This window comes from Malania oleifera, chromosome 2 (genome assembly GCF_029873635.1).
Source record: "Malania oleifera isolate guangnan ecotype guangnan chromosome 2, ASM2987363v1, whole genome shotgun sequence".
NCBI classification, from domain to species: Eukaryota; Viridiplantae; Streptophyta; class Magnoliopsida; order Santalales; family Ximeniaceae; genus Malania; species Malania oleifera.
Window position 1 is genome coordinate 53861901 of NC_080418.1, and position 16836 is coordinate 53878736.

The following is a 16836-nucleotide window of genomic DNA, read 5'->3' on the forward strand; positions in this document are numbered from 1 at the left end:
TCAAATGCCACTTGTATCTCTTCCAGAAACCCTTTTCCTTATCCAGTCAGATATCACCAAAATTCTTGTGCGCCAACTAACTTGCCCACTACATGCACAAAAGAAGATAATGACTATAAAAGATTCACCAGCAACCAAACCATGCCATGCAAAACATTAGGAGAAAGATAAAGATGATTACATTGCATAAACAGAATGCCAAAGCCATCTGGAGTTATGACCCTCAAGAATCTTATCCCCTGGCAATTCTGTAACTGGCTCCGTTCCCATAGATACAAAGTGCAAGAAATGCTTGTACCTGTATAGAATATGAGTACTACGAAGTTTGTTAGGTATTTAAAAAGGAAGAAGAAGAAGACGATACTCAAAAAATAAATAACGATAATTAACAAACCACTAATAATATTTCTTTTGAACTAAATTTGGTAGCAATTAACTAGTGGATTTGTGTGGGTAAATTTCACTAAACTTGCATTGTGTTCTAATGTACCCCTTCCATTACAAACATTCATTAAACATGTTGGAATGATGGTATGGCAGCCAAATCGCCTTAATTTTGAAGTACTCTTTGATCACAAATCACACTTTAAGTACTTCTCCGTTTTACTCAACCTACTTTAAATTTATGCATCCCATTTTCAGTTTCTCCTTTAGCTTGCGTAATAGGATCCAATGTATCGAAATCTATTAGTGCTGTTGATTTCTTCATCATCAAGTTTAACTTTGTCTCCAATATTCCTTCTACTGTTATTGAAATTACATTTTATATATTTTGTCTTATTTCTATTTATCATAAAGCCTCTAGATTATAAAGCTTCTCTCCATAATTTTAAATTAGATTTTACTCCACCCCTAGTTTCATCAATCAAGACAATTCCATTTGCAAATAACATACACCATGGAACCTCATTTTGGATACTCCTAGTCAATTCATTCATCATTAAAGCAAAAGGATAAGGGATCAAACAAGATCCTTGATGTGCACGTATTATGATTGGAAATTCTCTAGTCTCTCCACTTGTAGTCTTAATACAAGTGATTATTCCATTATACATATCTTTAATGACATTCGTATACCTACTACATACTTTTTTGTTTTTTTAATACCCACTATAGAATTTCCTAGATACCCTATCATATGCTTTCTCCTAGGCATAAAATCAAATTGATTTTCTAAGACCTTAATTTCTAGCCTCAATATTTGTTCAACTACTCTTCCCCACAATTTCATGGTTACTCATAAGTTTAATTCCATGATAATTACTATCTCCTTCATTTTTTGTATATAACCGTATAATTCCGTTATCAGCTACCCTTCTCCATTCATATAACATTTTCTTAGTTTTTTATAATTGTGTTAAATAAATTAATTAACCATATAATTCAGTTATCACCTACGCATTTCCAAACTTCAATTGGGATGTTATCTAGTCCTAGTCCAAACTTAACTTCGTTATTTCTATTCTCGCGAATAAATCACATATTTTTTGTCTTTTTCTCATTTTTCAATTCTAAGTTTAAGTCTTTCACTTGGCTTTCATTAAAAAGCTTGCTAAAAAAACTTCCCCATCTTTACTTTATATCTTCTTCCTTAATCAAGACAATCATCATCACTTTTAGTACATTTTACACTACCTAAGTCCTTACCCTTTCTTTCTCTAGCTCTAACAAGTTTAAATATGTCTCTTTTCCCTTCTTTTTATATCTAGTCTAGCATACAAAGTAATAAATGATCTATGTTTAACTTCAATAATAGCCTTTTTTTTGCTTCTTTTCTAACCTTTTTATACTTTTCAAAGTTTTCCATGTTACTACATTTTAACCATGTTTTATACCAAATACTTTTTGTCTTACAACTTTTTGGACATCTTGATCCCACCACCAAATTTTTTTCTATTCAAGAATCTTCCTCTTTATTCACCTAAAATCTATTTTGCTATCTTTTTAATAGAGCTAACTATCTGTCAACACTAGATTCTAGTCTAAGGAGTATGTTGACAAATGGAAGACTATGGCAATCCCCCACAAACAAAAAATCAAACAGGGAGTGGATAAAACTCTGATAAATTACAATAATTGAAAATATGGATTTGCCACCTTTATTATTATTTTTTTAGGCAAAATAAAGGAAAAAACCCTAAAAGTTCTACAACACAAAGAAAAAGGGTTTGGGAGCATATTTATGCATAAGGAAGGTAGTGGACTAGCCATTCTAAGGGAGATTAGTCAACTACCACCCCTATCAACACTCATTCTAAGAATGGTTACCACTGTGTATGTGCATGTGCCCTAATTAGAGATTAAAAAAAAAGGAAAAGTAGGGAGATTCCCTTTTTTAACAATTCAGTGAAATATCACTGACTAAAAGTCCAAACAACAGAGTTCAAAACTTTGACATGCTTTTATTTGAAAAGGGGAGTTTGGCTTCAGAAAACCTTAAATTTTTGAAAACATACAGTAAAAGAAGGGAAATAATGGAAAATGTTTTAATTGATTGTCATGAACAAATTCAACGATGTCACTTTCTTTTAAAAGTTATGATAAAGGGGGAGGCAGCATTAAAATATCTTAATTTAATAAAGGGCTGGAGAAGATGCAAGGGATCCTTAATTGAGCATTGGATTAATGGAGTGTGGTCCTAACTTGATTGAAGTTACAAATTTTAATGTTGATGATGTTGAAAATCTCCTAGTGGGACATTAGCGTTTAATGGAGAATTGAAGTTAATCAATTAATAATGGATGTGCAAAGCCTCTTAATTGGCAATCAGGGGTTTAAACGTGATTGAAGTCAGTCATTGATGAAGGTTTAAAAACATATTGATTGACAATCAAGGGAGATTTGAAAATCTTTTGATTGCTAATGAAGGTTTTAATAGTTAATTAATTCAACTCTTTTTAAACCTTCATTAATGACGGACAATAAGGGGAGATTTGAAAATCTTCTGACTGCTAATGAAGGTTTTAATGGTTAATTAATTCAACTCTTAAATTGGAAATTTAAAAATCATTTACTATCAATCAGGATTTTAATGGTTGATTAAGCCAACCCTTAAATAAGAGATTTGAAAATTTCCTGATTGCCATTTAAGGTTTTAATGGTTGATGGAGTCAACTCTTTAGTGAAGGATTTGAAAAACATTGGTTTTATATCAAGGGTTTTAAATAGTGGATTCAATCTCTTTGATTGGGTAATCAATTATTATAGAGAGACATTTAACTTTTAAAAAGAAAGCTTCCTTTTGAATTAGGATGCTTGACAAAATTAGGAGATTTTTGAAAATCTTACTAAACTCATCATTGGTCATAGAAAGCAACAATTTGAATGGTCTTTGAAAGAAAAGACATTTCAATTAGGGAAATTCCAAATTTGCCCTCTGAATCTCAGTCCCATGGTGCAAGCACCTACTTCGATTCACCTATACGGGCTTAAGGGAGAGCACTTGTCCTAGGCTAGGGTTAACAAGGAAGAGGACACTATATGGTGAGATCTCCTTTATCATCCTATCATTAGCCAACTTAACATATTCAGAGAAGAAAATAGAGATGACTAAGATTAATTAACCCTAAGAATTAACCAAATGAATCTACTCATCATCAATCACACAAACCTCAAATCTTACTTAAATCATGCAAAAATATTATCAATGTGTACCTTGGTTACATTTGAGATTTAATGAGGCCTTAAACCCCACATGCATAAGAGATCCTCCCAAAATTAAACAAGAATCATTAAATCTCAATCAACCTAAGTCCTCAAAATAAGAAGCCTTTTCAAGGGGCTCATCCCCTTTTTACCATCTTTCCTAGCTAATACTTGTTCATGCATTCATCTAATTAGACCAACAACTAGAAGACAATGAGCAAGAAAATCCAAGCTATGAGATTAAACCCTTGTTTTCCAAATATTGATATATAAGACTTAAAAGAGAATTCAATAATGTTCATCATAAGAAGATAAAAGAAATCATTTACCACATCCTTTCTTCCTCACGATGCTAAGTTTTCATGTGAAACCCTAGCCATCCACTTACAACCAAAGCCTCCAACCATGGAATGAGCAGTCGTAGCACGCAGCTGCTATTGCTACGAGCACCCCATCAGAGCCCTTTTTCTCTTTCTACTCAAAAACACTCATGGCTATGGCTTCCTTGGAAACCCTAGCAGCCCATTACAACCCTGTTTCACCTTTTTTTTTTCAGCCAAGAACATATCCTATCCACCCAATTGCAACAACTGCAATTTACAACTATTGGTACTGTTGCTAATCCCTTCACATAAATCCACCAACCTTCTGCCTTTAAGCACACTACTAGGGTTTCCTTGGAAGCCCTAGGAACCTTGCATCTTCCCTAATTTATTTGCAATATGTTTGTTGTGAACAAAATCAACTACAATATCTACAACTTGCAATAGCAGTTGTTGCTGCTGCAAGTTTGGGGCTGCAGCCAAGGCTACTACTCATGGTGCTGCTATGGAATTAAGGGTTTACACCCCTATTGCTGCCACAACCCCCTAACTCCTAACTAGAATAGCATGGCCACTACTGCTATTTTCAAATAAATGTTATGGATGAACCCTATAAACTAGGATAAACCATGTTATGGCTGTGCATGTGAGTGAGTAAGTGAGAGGTGCATGTGTATTTTATTAAAAAGGACACAACATTGGATGCATATTCATGAAGCTTCACTAAAAAAGTCAAAATAAGATAATACAAACACATATATATTCTAAAAAAATAAGGGTGCAAGATGATAGGAAGCTTGCCTTGATGATTTTTCTTGAAGGTTCATTGGTAGCTTCAAGAATCCCTAGCCTCCTCTCATTCTCTTGTTTTCTTTCTTGTGTAAGGTTGGTCATGCCTCTCCCCTTATTCCTTTGTGTTATTATTCTTAAGTTGGTCATGCAAGATCTCTAGGGTTAGCCATGAACTCCCCTTTTTTCTCAGTTTTTATTCTATCACTTACCCTCTTATTTTTGTGTCCTCTCTTCTTTTCTAGGGTTAGGGTCATACAAGACCCTTCTCTCTATCTCTTCTTAGTTTTTTTTTTTTATCTCTCTTTTCTTTTCTTTTATTTCTCTCTATTCTTTTTATCCTCTCTCTTCCCTCACCTCTCCTTATGTTCTTGTATCTTTACCTCTTAGCTTCCCTCCCATTTATAGGCAAGAGGAAGCTAGGGCTCCTCTTTAAAACCAAACATACCTAGAGTGTCCCTAAGAGGGGGGGGGGGGGGGGATGCAAATTACTTCCTTGCCCCTCAAAACTCTTGGGAGTGTGCTTGAGGCTCTATAAGCCCAACAAGGGACCATTTTACCTGAATAAAGGCTTACCTTACCCCAATTAAGGCCTTGAGGGCCTTGAAACACAAATAAAGCCCCCAAGAGGTGGTTAAACCTCTCAAATTTTCATCAATTGATACAAATAATCCCCTAGGTAAAAAATGGACATCTACACCATCCTCTACGGTCCAATTGCCATCTTTGATAATTTTATCCTTAAATTTTATTGTATTTTCTCCCTTTAGGTTACACCACTTTGTTCTCTTACATTGGTTTATTTTATCCTTGCTCTTCCATTTTGTAATACATATATCCAACTTTAAAGCTCTATGTTATGTGGTTAAGTTTTCATCTAAGATAACTTTACAATCCTTACATAAAAGATCTACCCTCTTAGTTAAGAAAAAATCTATTTGACTTTTATTTTATCCACATTTGAAAGTTATTGAATGTTCTTATCTCTTCCTTAAGCAAGTAGTCATTGTAATAAAATCATATGACATGAAAAAACTCTACGATCATCTCCCAAAGATCATTTTTTTCTTCATATCCATATCCTCCATGTATCATTCTTATAACCTTTCTTATCCTTTCCAACGTGTCCATTCAGATCTACTCTTATGAATACTTTCTCAGTCACTGATATTCTTTATATAATATTATCTATATCTTCCCAAAATTGTCTTTTAAGATTTTCGGCTAAGCCTTCTTGAGGGGCACAAGCACTAATGACATTTCTTATCTCTTGGCCTAAGACCATCTTAATTTTATAGTTTTATCCCCTACTCTTTTGACATCTACAATGCTATTTTTAAATTTCTTTTTGCAATCATTCCTACCTCATTCTTATATTTTTCTTTTACAGTGTACCAAAATTTAAATCCTGATATTTCAATTTCTCTAGATTACTCTCTCAACCACTTAGTTTCTTAAAGGTGGGTTAAATTAATTTTTCTTCTAATATTGTGTCCAAAAGTTCTATACTTTCACTCGTAAGTGTCCTTGTTTTCTAAGTTTCTAACCTAATCCTAGTCTCCTGAACTAACTTCTTACTTGCCCACACCTATAATGATCTAGGAACCCTAAAAATGTGTGTTTTCTTGTAATTTTCTTGATTTTAGTTGGTTGATGATGAAGTCCTAGTTTTTCAAAACTCATGCATTTCATCAAATCATGCTTTTGACTCAAATTCTTTTCAAACCCCACTGTTTTCACTCACTTTCTTCAAAGACTGGTAATACAAACCTATTGCCTTTTTTCTTAACTTTGGTTTTCAAGTTAGTAACAAAACCTGATATTTTTCAACCAAATTTTTTCCATAACCACCACCACCATCATCATCATCATCATCATCATCATTATTATAAAACTTTTCAAAATTAGGGTTACAAGGCCAACCTCTTTTAGAGCTAATACTCTAAGCTTCTAGATGTCATATTAGAGTGACCTTAGATAGTGATGCCAACACTAGAGGACCAAAAGGGTAATTTTATCCTTTTATTTTCTATTTCTTTTATCTTAAAGCCACACATATGTAATTGAGGTAACCATTCCATTAACGTGTGTTGATAGGGGTACTAGTTGGCTAAATGTCATTAAGATGGTTAGTTAATCACCTTCCCTATGCACTAATGAACCCTCAAATTCAAAGCTCTGATTTTACAAACTTTTTCATATTTATCTTTGTTTTTCCTATATTTTCAAAAAATAATAATAATAAGGTGACAACTCCATGTCATATATTTTGCATATTTTACCTCTTTTTGTTCAATCTCTTCTTGTTTATGGATCACCATTTCCTTCATCGGCATCCTAGACAAAATTTAGAGTTAACAAGAATTATAGTGAATTAGGATGCTTTTGACTTCCTTTCACTAAATTTTGATGAAAATGCTCATGTGGTATTGAACGCTAACGAAATTTTAACTATACTGGTAGTAGCTCAACTACACGATCAACATTTATTCCAAATTAAGATGATGAAAGTGGTGTGGGCTTATTTGGAGTACTTGCACTCTAGAAAATTTCAAGAAGGAGCCAAGGAGCTTGTTTGACCCCTTTTTATGGGAAGTTTTCACTACCATGCCTTGATTTTTACATACATTAAAGTCCATTTTGAGGACTAGCATATTTTAGGTCATTCTCTAAGCCACCATGTTGAGTTTCACTCAATAATTTAGCAAAATATAATGAATATTTTTTGTCATTGTCATGATTATAGTGGATGGTAGTAGCAGAGATGGTCTTGTCCCCCTTTCTTCGCAGTAATAATCAATTCAAAAAGTTGTATAGACTCCAGTTCATTGATTGATAACCCTATTATATTTGACATCATAAAGGAGCACCACAATTGACCTCTTGATAGATATCTTCCTAACCTAAACATTTACTCATGAGATAATAACTTGAAACTAGAACTTACAAAATCATTCATTCTAGTGTTTCTATTTTGTGCAATCATCTCTAACCTTTTGTTATCTATGATTACATATGCTTTTTGGAATCACAACATGATTCCTTCCTTCTTAAGATCCTATCAATTCTCATAAAAACAAGGACAACAAATAAAAATTCACAATTTCAAAATATGTTTCGATATTATCCCTTGAGAGAGGATATTATTCATAGTTATGTCAATCAAAAGTGAGAAGAGAACAACTAGGACATTAAAATTTACAAACAAGAAAAAAAATCATATATTAGGTATGCTAAAGCAAACAACTGATTAAAAAAATTACGAAGTAATAAACCAAAAGAAGAAAGTCCATCAAATTACAAAGATTTTAGAACAATATCTAGGAAAGGGGTTAATCCACTAGAACTGGCGTTAGCATAGTAGAAAAGGAAATTTTTTACCTTAAAATAGAAAGTAGGAAGACAACCTTTGAGTTAAATGACATTTTATTCTATCTTCTTTGATTGATAGCTACATTTGAAGAAAATGAGCTTATGTTGTTTACTACTACTTCTATATATATATATATGTCGCAACGTCCCAGGCGCGAGGTGCCCCAGGGAGGCGAATAAAAATGGTAAGTTTTATTTTTGAGAAAAATTAGAAATTTGGAGTCGCCACTAACTTTTTTTCTTGGTCTAGTTAGAATACCTAATTACTACTCAATTAAAAATAGTATCAATCTGCATATACCAGGATCAGGATCGAGAGTTCGATTATGCGAGGGGAAGGTACTAGTGCCCCCTACGCACCTGTTTTATGAATGGTACCAAATTAACTAAGAATTATCCCCAAATTGAATTATAATAATATTTTAATTTACTCCTTCTTAAATAAAAAAATATATTAACAAAAATATATACGATAAGTAGAAGAGTAATCGAAACGGGGTGTGGTTTAGGAATGCCTAATAAGACACTCCCCCTAAAAAATAATAGGGATCTCATTAGGAAAACCTCCCTTAGAGCTACAATAGGTGAGGCTTGAAAGGCCCATTGTCTCTTTTGTGATCATAGGGACACACTCCTTTTAAAAATCGAGAAAATATTTTAAGAAAATAGCTCCCAAATTTATTTTAAAATTTTATGGGGATTTTCCAAGTGTTTCTAATATTTCAAAAATTTTTAGAAGGTTTTGAAGCTTTTTTTTTTTTTTTTTATATTTTTTCCAAGTGAAAAATGAATTAAAATATTTTCCTGACCTTAACAAAAAATTTCCAATTTTTTTTTATTTTTCCTGATTTTTTTTGTGATTTTTATACTATTTTTACCCATTATAAAAATTAAATAAATAATTTAATAACAAAATAATTGAGAAAATAAGGTAATCGGTTCGGATCGATCCATTGGTTCAAGAGGAAAAGGGTTGGGTCAACAAACGGGCCATGTGTCATTACCAAGTGAAGACATGTGGCTTGTTCAAATTATTTCAACCCATGGAAACACAAATCGAATGGTTGGGAATTGGTCACACTTCCTGAACATGCGTGGTTTATGTTTTGACGCGTGTCACTCGTAGATCATATAAAAGCCACATTTTTTTTTTTTTTGTTTTCGTCCATTTTTCCATTCTCTTTCTGATCTCTATCCTCTCTGTTCTTTTTCATTCTATAAACTTGCGAACCACAAAAAACCTAACTCTCATTTAAACTCCCCTGAAACCCTCTCTCTCTCTCTCTCTCTCTCTCTCTCTCTCTCTCTCTCTCTCTCTCTCTCTCTCTCTCTCTCTCTCTCTCTCTCTCTGCAGTTATGAACCCTTGAAAACCTTAAGCTCTCACTCTCTGTCTACAGAGGTGAACCCTTGAAACCCTAGCTCTTCTTTCTTTCTTTCAACCTATGATGATATTGGAAACCCTAGCTTTTTCTTCTCTCTCTACAATAATGAACCACTAAAACCCTAGCTTTCACTCTATAGTTGTGAACTCTTGAAAACCCTAACTCCTCTACTTCTCCTTCCTCGGATCTCTCAGGAAACCCTAGTTCTCCCTCTGTGAAGACCTATAAGGCCTTCTGATCTCAAGGAATGGTTCAATTTGAAAACCCATGAAGGGTCTAACCAGGGTTTTGTGATGGGGTTATGCTTCGAGCTAACCCCAGCTTGTAGATAAGTATCCCCTTCCCCTTTTCTTTCTTTTTGTTTTTCTTGTGTAATTGTGTTAACTCGATAAGTTCAATCCTGTTTTGATAATGAAAAATCACTTGGTATTTGACCTGTGCAATTGAGTTTGTGAATAAGATCATGATTTAGAATGCATGAACAGTAAGCTTGATATGGAAACCATGAGGAACCTAAAGTACATGTCACTTGGTTTAGTCCATGGAACTAGAAGAATAAAAGGATGAAGAAGCAAACTTCAAGTTCAAGATCTTCAATGGGAATGAGTATTTAGAATTGAATGTATTTACATATGTCATATGACATAATTTGAAGCTCAATATTCCCTAGCCCGACCTTAAGACTCATGCATTTCATGAAAGATTGATTTACATTAGTTTTAAGTTGAAAGAATTTTTAGAGGCAAATTTTAGAGGCCTCGTCGACGAACCACATGGCCCTGCCGACGAACGCATGAAGGCCACTCGACGATGAACAGTTTTCTCTCATTGATGAAAAAATACCGAGAGCCTAAAAAGTTCAGACAGTGCTCTTGTCGACAAATTCATGGCCTCGTAGACGAAAGAGTGTTGTACACCCATTGACGAATGTACCCATTCGTCAACGAAGGTTGCGATGCAGAACAACATTCTCAGCGCAAATATAGATGAAAGCCTTTATTTTTACATGATCCAACAACTAGAAATTAATATTATGGCGAGAACATTATTTAAACATTCCCAAAACCCTAAAAAACACAAGAAACAAGAGTTTTAGAGACATATTTTCACATCTTGTGCTAAAGGTACCACCATTCCAAGACTTTGCCAACACTCTACTGCATCCATACTCTTTGGGCAAATCATCTCAGCTTTTCAAAGGGATTTCATCTGCACATCTTGCAAGCAATCCTTGGTGATTGAGGTTTGTAAAATAAGTGATTGGTTTGTGGTTCGAATATATATATATACTTCAAAGATTTTTCATCTCACATACTTATATATCTACTATTTTTATTGAGAAGAGAAATCTTTGTATAATTACTTAAAAAAGTTATTTGAGAAGGGATTTTACTAAAGGTGGAATATTTGTGATATTCAAGTTTTTATTTTCATTCAAAGACCTAATATTTTGTTATTGCAAAAACTATATAATTGAAAATTCTAAGAGCTCCTAAATACATATTCTTGAGGGATATTTTATGAGAATTATTAAATAATTTTTTTGATCTTTGGAGCACATATTATATATCCCTATATACAAAGATCATATTGTTGATTTAGATCTTTGAAGCAAAATTGATTTACGGATATTCTTACAAAATCATCAAGTTGGATTAAATCTTTGAAGCCGAATAGTCATATCTTTATTTATACAAAGATTATAAAAAGAATTCATTGACCACATCGTATAAACTAATTGAGCTTCAAGTTTTATCATATGATTATGTACTAAAATTTCTATTATACTCACTAGTTTGGTTAAAAGCATATTGAGCTTTGCAGAAATTGTAATCTTTATATTGTATTCATGGTTCGGGTTGTGAACCGGGGTTGAGGAGGAAGGTACGCCTCTTGTAAGCAGCAGATTGTAAGGGAAGTTCCATCCCAGTTAATGAGCGGATTTTTAGTGGAATCCTTGATTGGGTTGCTCAAGGCGAGGACGTAAGCTAGGGTAGGTCGAACCTCATAAAAATTGAGTTTGCATCTCTTTTACCCTTACCTTTATTTAATTTCCACGTAATCTTGTTTGTGTGAATATTTTAAATATATAGTAACTATACAAAGTAATTGGGTAAATTATGATGATTGATAAAATCACTCATTGGGTTGATTAATTGAAAAACATTGAGGTAGTTGTAAGTAGCTTGCAAGTTTGTAATTGATAGTTATCAAAATTAGAACATGAAGGACTTAATTTTTTAAAATACCCAATTCACCCCCACTCTTGGGATAACACTGGAATTCACATTTGGTATCAGAGTGAGGTTACATAGACTAAACCATTATTTTTGTAAAAGATCACAATGGCACACATCGGTGTAACCCCATTCGGTGAGTGACACTTATCCACTGGACCACCAATTTTTTGCGGTGTAAATTACACCTACTGGAAACAAAGGTTGAGTATATATTTTTTAAATGTTGATTGGAAAGTGTGGAGAATAGTTTCTAAAGGAAGCTATATTCCTATGAAAGTAGTTGATAAATGTACCTAAGACTAAAGATAAGTATACTGATGATGATTGGAAATCTATTCAAATAAATGCTACTGCAATAAACCTTCTATACTGTGCACTAGATGTTAATGAGTTTAATAGGGTAATGGTCTATAAAACTGCTAAAGAGATATGAGAAAAATTAGAAGTAACATATTAAGGCACTCTGAATTCCCTAGGTATTCCTCTCTTCTTCTGTCTGTCCACTCCTTTCCCTCTGTCCATCCCTTCTATTGTGTTAGACTCCTCTATTTATAGGGTCAGTCTTAGGTCACTTTAGGCAAGGTCTGATATTTCCTTCCTTTCTTTTCTCCCTTTAAGTAGCAATCCTATTAGTGGCTTTCCTTCCTATAGCAATACGATCCCCTCTTCTTGCGATATGGTCAATTCTCCATTCAATGGAGAGTCTAGGTGAGAATTTGAGGGGATACAATCCAAATCTTGATTGATTTTTGCAATATTGTTTTGAGGATTGTTTCCAAATTGATTTAAAGTCAAGGTATATATGCACATGCTTCCTTGGATTTTTTATTTTTCCATTTAATTGCTTTGATTCATTCAAATTTATTTCTAAATTGGTGAATAGGGATCTTGGAGATGCCTCGAAATATTCCCAGCACATGGGCGCAGATTGGTCCCTCTTGAAGATTTTCCTTTTGTATTTCCCTTGTATTTTGTAGTGTAGTTTCCCCGTATTTCACAGTGTATTCTCCCTGTATTTCCCTGTATCTTTTGACCCTATATTGTATCCTATTGGGCACGTGCCCTTTAAAAAAAATGTTGACTTTCTTTTGATTGCACATGGATGATTCAAATTTAACATTGGACTCAAAGTAGAATAAAATCAATGGTAAAGAAAAAGGACTGATTTTTTAAACAACAAGTTCACCTAACACCATTTTCAATTGACCAAGATTATATTAAAAATACTTTACATGGACTGAATGTAGAGACCCGAAAAATATAATAATAAAAATAAAATTGGGGAAAAAAGGATTTAAGCCGGTTTAGGAGAAAACTGGCAACGATTTTTTGGAGAGGGTAGAAAACCGATGACGATTTTTGGAATTTACCGCGGGACGATAACTAGTAAACGCTAAATTTGGGCCGATTAAAGAGAAAACTGACAACAGTTTTCTGAAGTTCTGAGAAAATCAGCAATGGTTTTCTGTGCAAAGGAGATATAAAGAGAGATCCTGCGAGCATTTTTCAAAAAAATCAAATTCTTTCTTCTTCTCTCCAAAACTCTATGGTTTCTCTCTCAATTTTCTTCAATTCTCGCTCGCTTAAGGCTTATTTTGGCGATCCGGAACCACCGCAAGGTTTGTGGGATCTTTCTATGCAAAGCTACTAGAGCAGATCGTTGATTTGGGGTTTTAGGACATTATCCCAAAATCAGGGTAAGTGAGATATTTTAATGTTTTATCGTTAGATTGAGGTATATGGAACCTAGGAAGTTAAATGAGCATTGTTTTGGGAATTAAGTTTATAAACTTGGGTTTTTGAATTAGGGTTCGGGTGAGTGCCACAGGCGTCATTTTGGGGTTTCCATGGGTGTAATTTACGAAATCAGTTAAGAGGAATTAATTATAGCAGCTTTTTACCAGGTTTAAATCGGTTAGATTCGATTATACAAATTTATATATTTAGGTATGATTTTCTAAATAGTTTAGACATTTGGAAAATAGTGATTTCGGATTATATATTATATATGGGAAAAATTGTGTGGCATGGATATAACTTTCATAAATTAAATTTGTTGCGAATGCTGGCTATCATGAATACTGAATGGTGTTATATACTGATTGCTTGTGAATATTGGCTGAATATGGATTTGGTGTATTTTTGAACATAGATTGGTTGTGAATACTGGCCACTTGTGATTGTTGTGTGGTTCTCCGTGCGTAACACAATATAACGTTGGCAAGCCTGAGGAGTTCGTTATATTACCTAGATATAATCACGATATAACCTTGGCAGGCCTGAGGAGTTCGTTATATTGTCATTATATATTGGGGTAGAACATTGGCAATTCTGAGGAGATTGTTCTACTATTATACTACGGGTAGGTCATGGGGATTGGATACTGGAGAATAGTGACACTCGTGTTGGTCATGTTATATCCTGTGTGGATGGTGGTGCCTGTGTGGGCCATGTAATATCCTGTGTGGATGGTGGTGCCTAAGTGGGCCATGATGTATCCTGTGTGGATGTGAGTCCTATGTGGATGGTATTTTCTTTGTGGGTATGGACCCTGTGTGGGTGTGATTAAAGTGTGTGGTATCCTGTGTGGATATGTGTGATTGTGTATATACATAGAGCTCAGTGTATGAATTATTATGGATGTGTGTGAACGTAATTACATAAATATTTATGGAAAAGTAAAACTTTCCATCGAGGGTTTGCTGAGAAAGGCAAGTGCCCTCGTAATTTCAGTCTGATACTAGAGTAGAGCGAAACTACTTGTATAGGCAGGTAACGTTCCCTATTCTCAATGACTTTACCTACGTACATAACCCGAGGGCTTACTGAGTAAGGTGAGTGCCTTGGTAGTGATATTGGAGCAGAAGGAAGCTATTTGTATGGGCAGGTAATCTTCCATATTCTCGGGATCTATCATTATAAACAATTATGTTTGGGTGAGTGGATTCTGTATGTGCTTCTTCTACTTGTGTGAATATCAAATGATTATATTTTGTATTTATTAAACTCTTTGCCACACATTATTATGATTTATTCTTCCTCACTAAGATGTTTCTCACCCTAGCAAATGATTACATTTTCAGGTTCAGGTGATCGAGCTTAGAGCTCTGGGCAAGGTAGCATTTTGGTAAATTTTGGGGAGTTTGTAAGAACAATTCATGTATAGTTTATGTTTTTAAATACTGGGATGTAATATAAAAAAATGGTTGCGGTTGTTTTCGGGGTTTATGGATCTACTCTGGTATTTAAATTGGGATTATTTATTTATTTCAATTGAATGATTGTAGTTTATGGTATCAGAAACAGGTGAGTGAAACACGTAACCCTCAGGCCCCACTTGGTGGGTTCGGGGCGTTACACTAAATTCTTAGTTAAGGAATTAACATCACAGACTCCACCATACTTATTTGGACACATGGATTTGACTCTAAAATTGAAAAGTAAATTAAGTATTCAATTGTAGCAAAAGACCTATTGACAACAAGATGACTTATGGACCCAACGACATGACTACCAACATGGACTTTAGAGAACCTGTAGACCTAACAAGATAGTCACCAACTCAGGATGTGGAGTAAAGAATTATAGACTTAATCTAAATGAACAATTGTACACCTGAACCATAGATTGAACTCAAATGACTAGGATTTTCACAACAAGGTTAGTTCTCAAGGGTCTGTAGATGGGGTCTTGTTTTCAGTCCTAAGATTCAAATGATTGTTCTAATTGGGTGCCTTACAATTCCGTTGACCTTATGTACTTCACCAATTAGGGAGACCTGATAAAAGTTAGAGTGTTTATAGACAACCTTTGAGTGTATATGATATTTTATTCTATCTTCTTTGATTGATAGCTATTTTTGAAGAAGATAAGCTCATGTGGTTTACTACTACTTTAATATATATATATATATATATATATATATATAATGAAGAAGTATTTTTTTACTTCTTCTTATAATTCATTTAACATAAGTTGGCATATATGATGAATTTATTTGTGATCATGGAGGAGTAGTTCTTCTACTGAGTGGAGAAAACCCTAAGATTACTCCCCAATAAGGCATTCATACACCTTTACCAAATTCGAAGCCTTAGAGAGAGAGAGAGAGAGAGAGAGAGAGAGAGGTAGGTTGACTTTATGGCCATAGAGTGAGTTGGTGGTCTCATTATCACTCCGTCGTGTTTAATGGATGGATGGGATGCACTTGAACATATTTCCAAGTTTAATGATAAAACTAGAAAAAAAAAATTATTGTTTGGGGAGTCAATTGAAATTTATTCACAAGTTCAATCACCAATGTTGAAATTCACCAAATTTCTACTAAAAGGAGTTATGTATTGATTATTTTTCTTGAAATTGATATTTGTTGAATCAAGACCTAGAAACAATAAGAAAATAGATTTAGGAAAGAAGGATTCAAAAGCAAGTACTATACCGAAAAGGTCGAAATTGATGACGGCCAGACCCTTCAAAACGAAGAGGGCCTTCTGGTTTGTCTTTAGTTTTCTCCATGCGGTTAAAGCACTGAGAAAGATAGGCACCTTGTTGAGCAGCAACCTATAATTTCACAATATATTTCAGACATATAAACATCATTTTAGTTAAAATCAAGTGCGAGCCGATGAAAAGTTTCTTAAAAAAAAAAATTAAAGTAAACTAATATTTCACCTGTGCAATTGAAGGAAGACTCTTTGTCTTTAAGTCGGCTTGAGAAATTGCTACCTTGAATTCTTCAAGACTGATGACTTTGTCACTACCTTTGGAGTCCTTGAACAGATTGCGCATAGGCTTAGTCTTTAAATAAAGATCCACTTGTGGGTACCTCGCACAAACATCATCAAGTATACGTTCAAACTCTTTAACAGTTAATGTACCGGAGTTGTCTTCATCTGCAGCCTTAAATATGGATAAAATATCTTCCTGTATGTAGACATAATGCAAATGATGAAAACTATTAGGAAGAATTATAGTATAATTCAAAATTCATGCAATATTTGACCTAAACAAGGATGCTACAATTCATTAATCTTTAGATATCATTCTTAAGCAGCCCTTATCATCAAAAGCATATCCCATCTCCT

At 34.0% G+C, this 16836-nt stretch overlaps 1 protein-coding gene across 1 annotated transcript in view; it reads right to left on the minus strand.

Moving 5' to 3' along the window:
- Positions 1–16836, minus strand: part of LOC131148194 (external alternative NAD(P)H-ubiquinone oxidoreductase B1, mitochondrial-like) — a 29084-nt gene continuing 12248 nt past the window's right edge. Inside the window, exons 7-10 of the mRNA XM_058097928.1 lie at positions 16424–16675; positions 16191–16312; positions 182–298; positions 1–88 (exon numbers count right to left, since the gene is read on the minus strand). Of these exons, the coding sequence (XP_057953911.1) occupies positions 1–88; positions 182–298; positions 16191–16312; positions 16424–16675 (579 nt within the window). The remainder of the gene's footprint in view (positions 89–181; positions 299–16190; positions 16313–16423; positions 16676–16836) is intronic.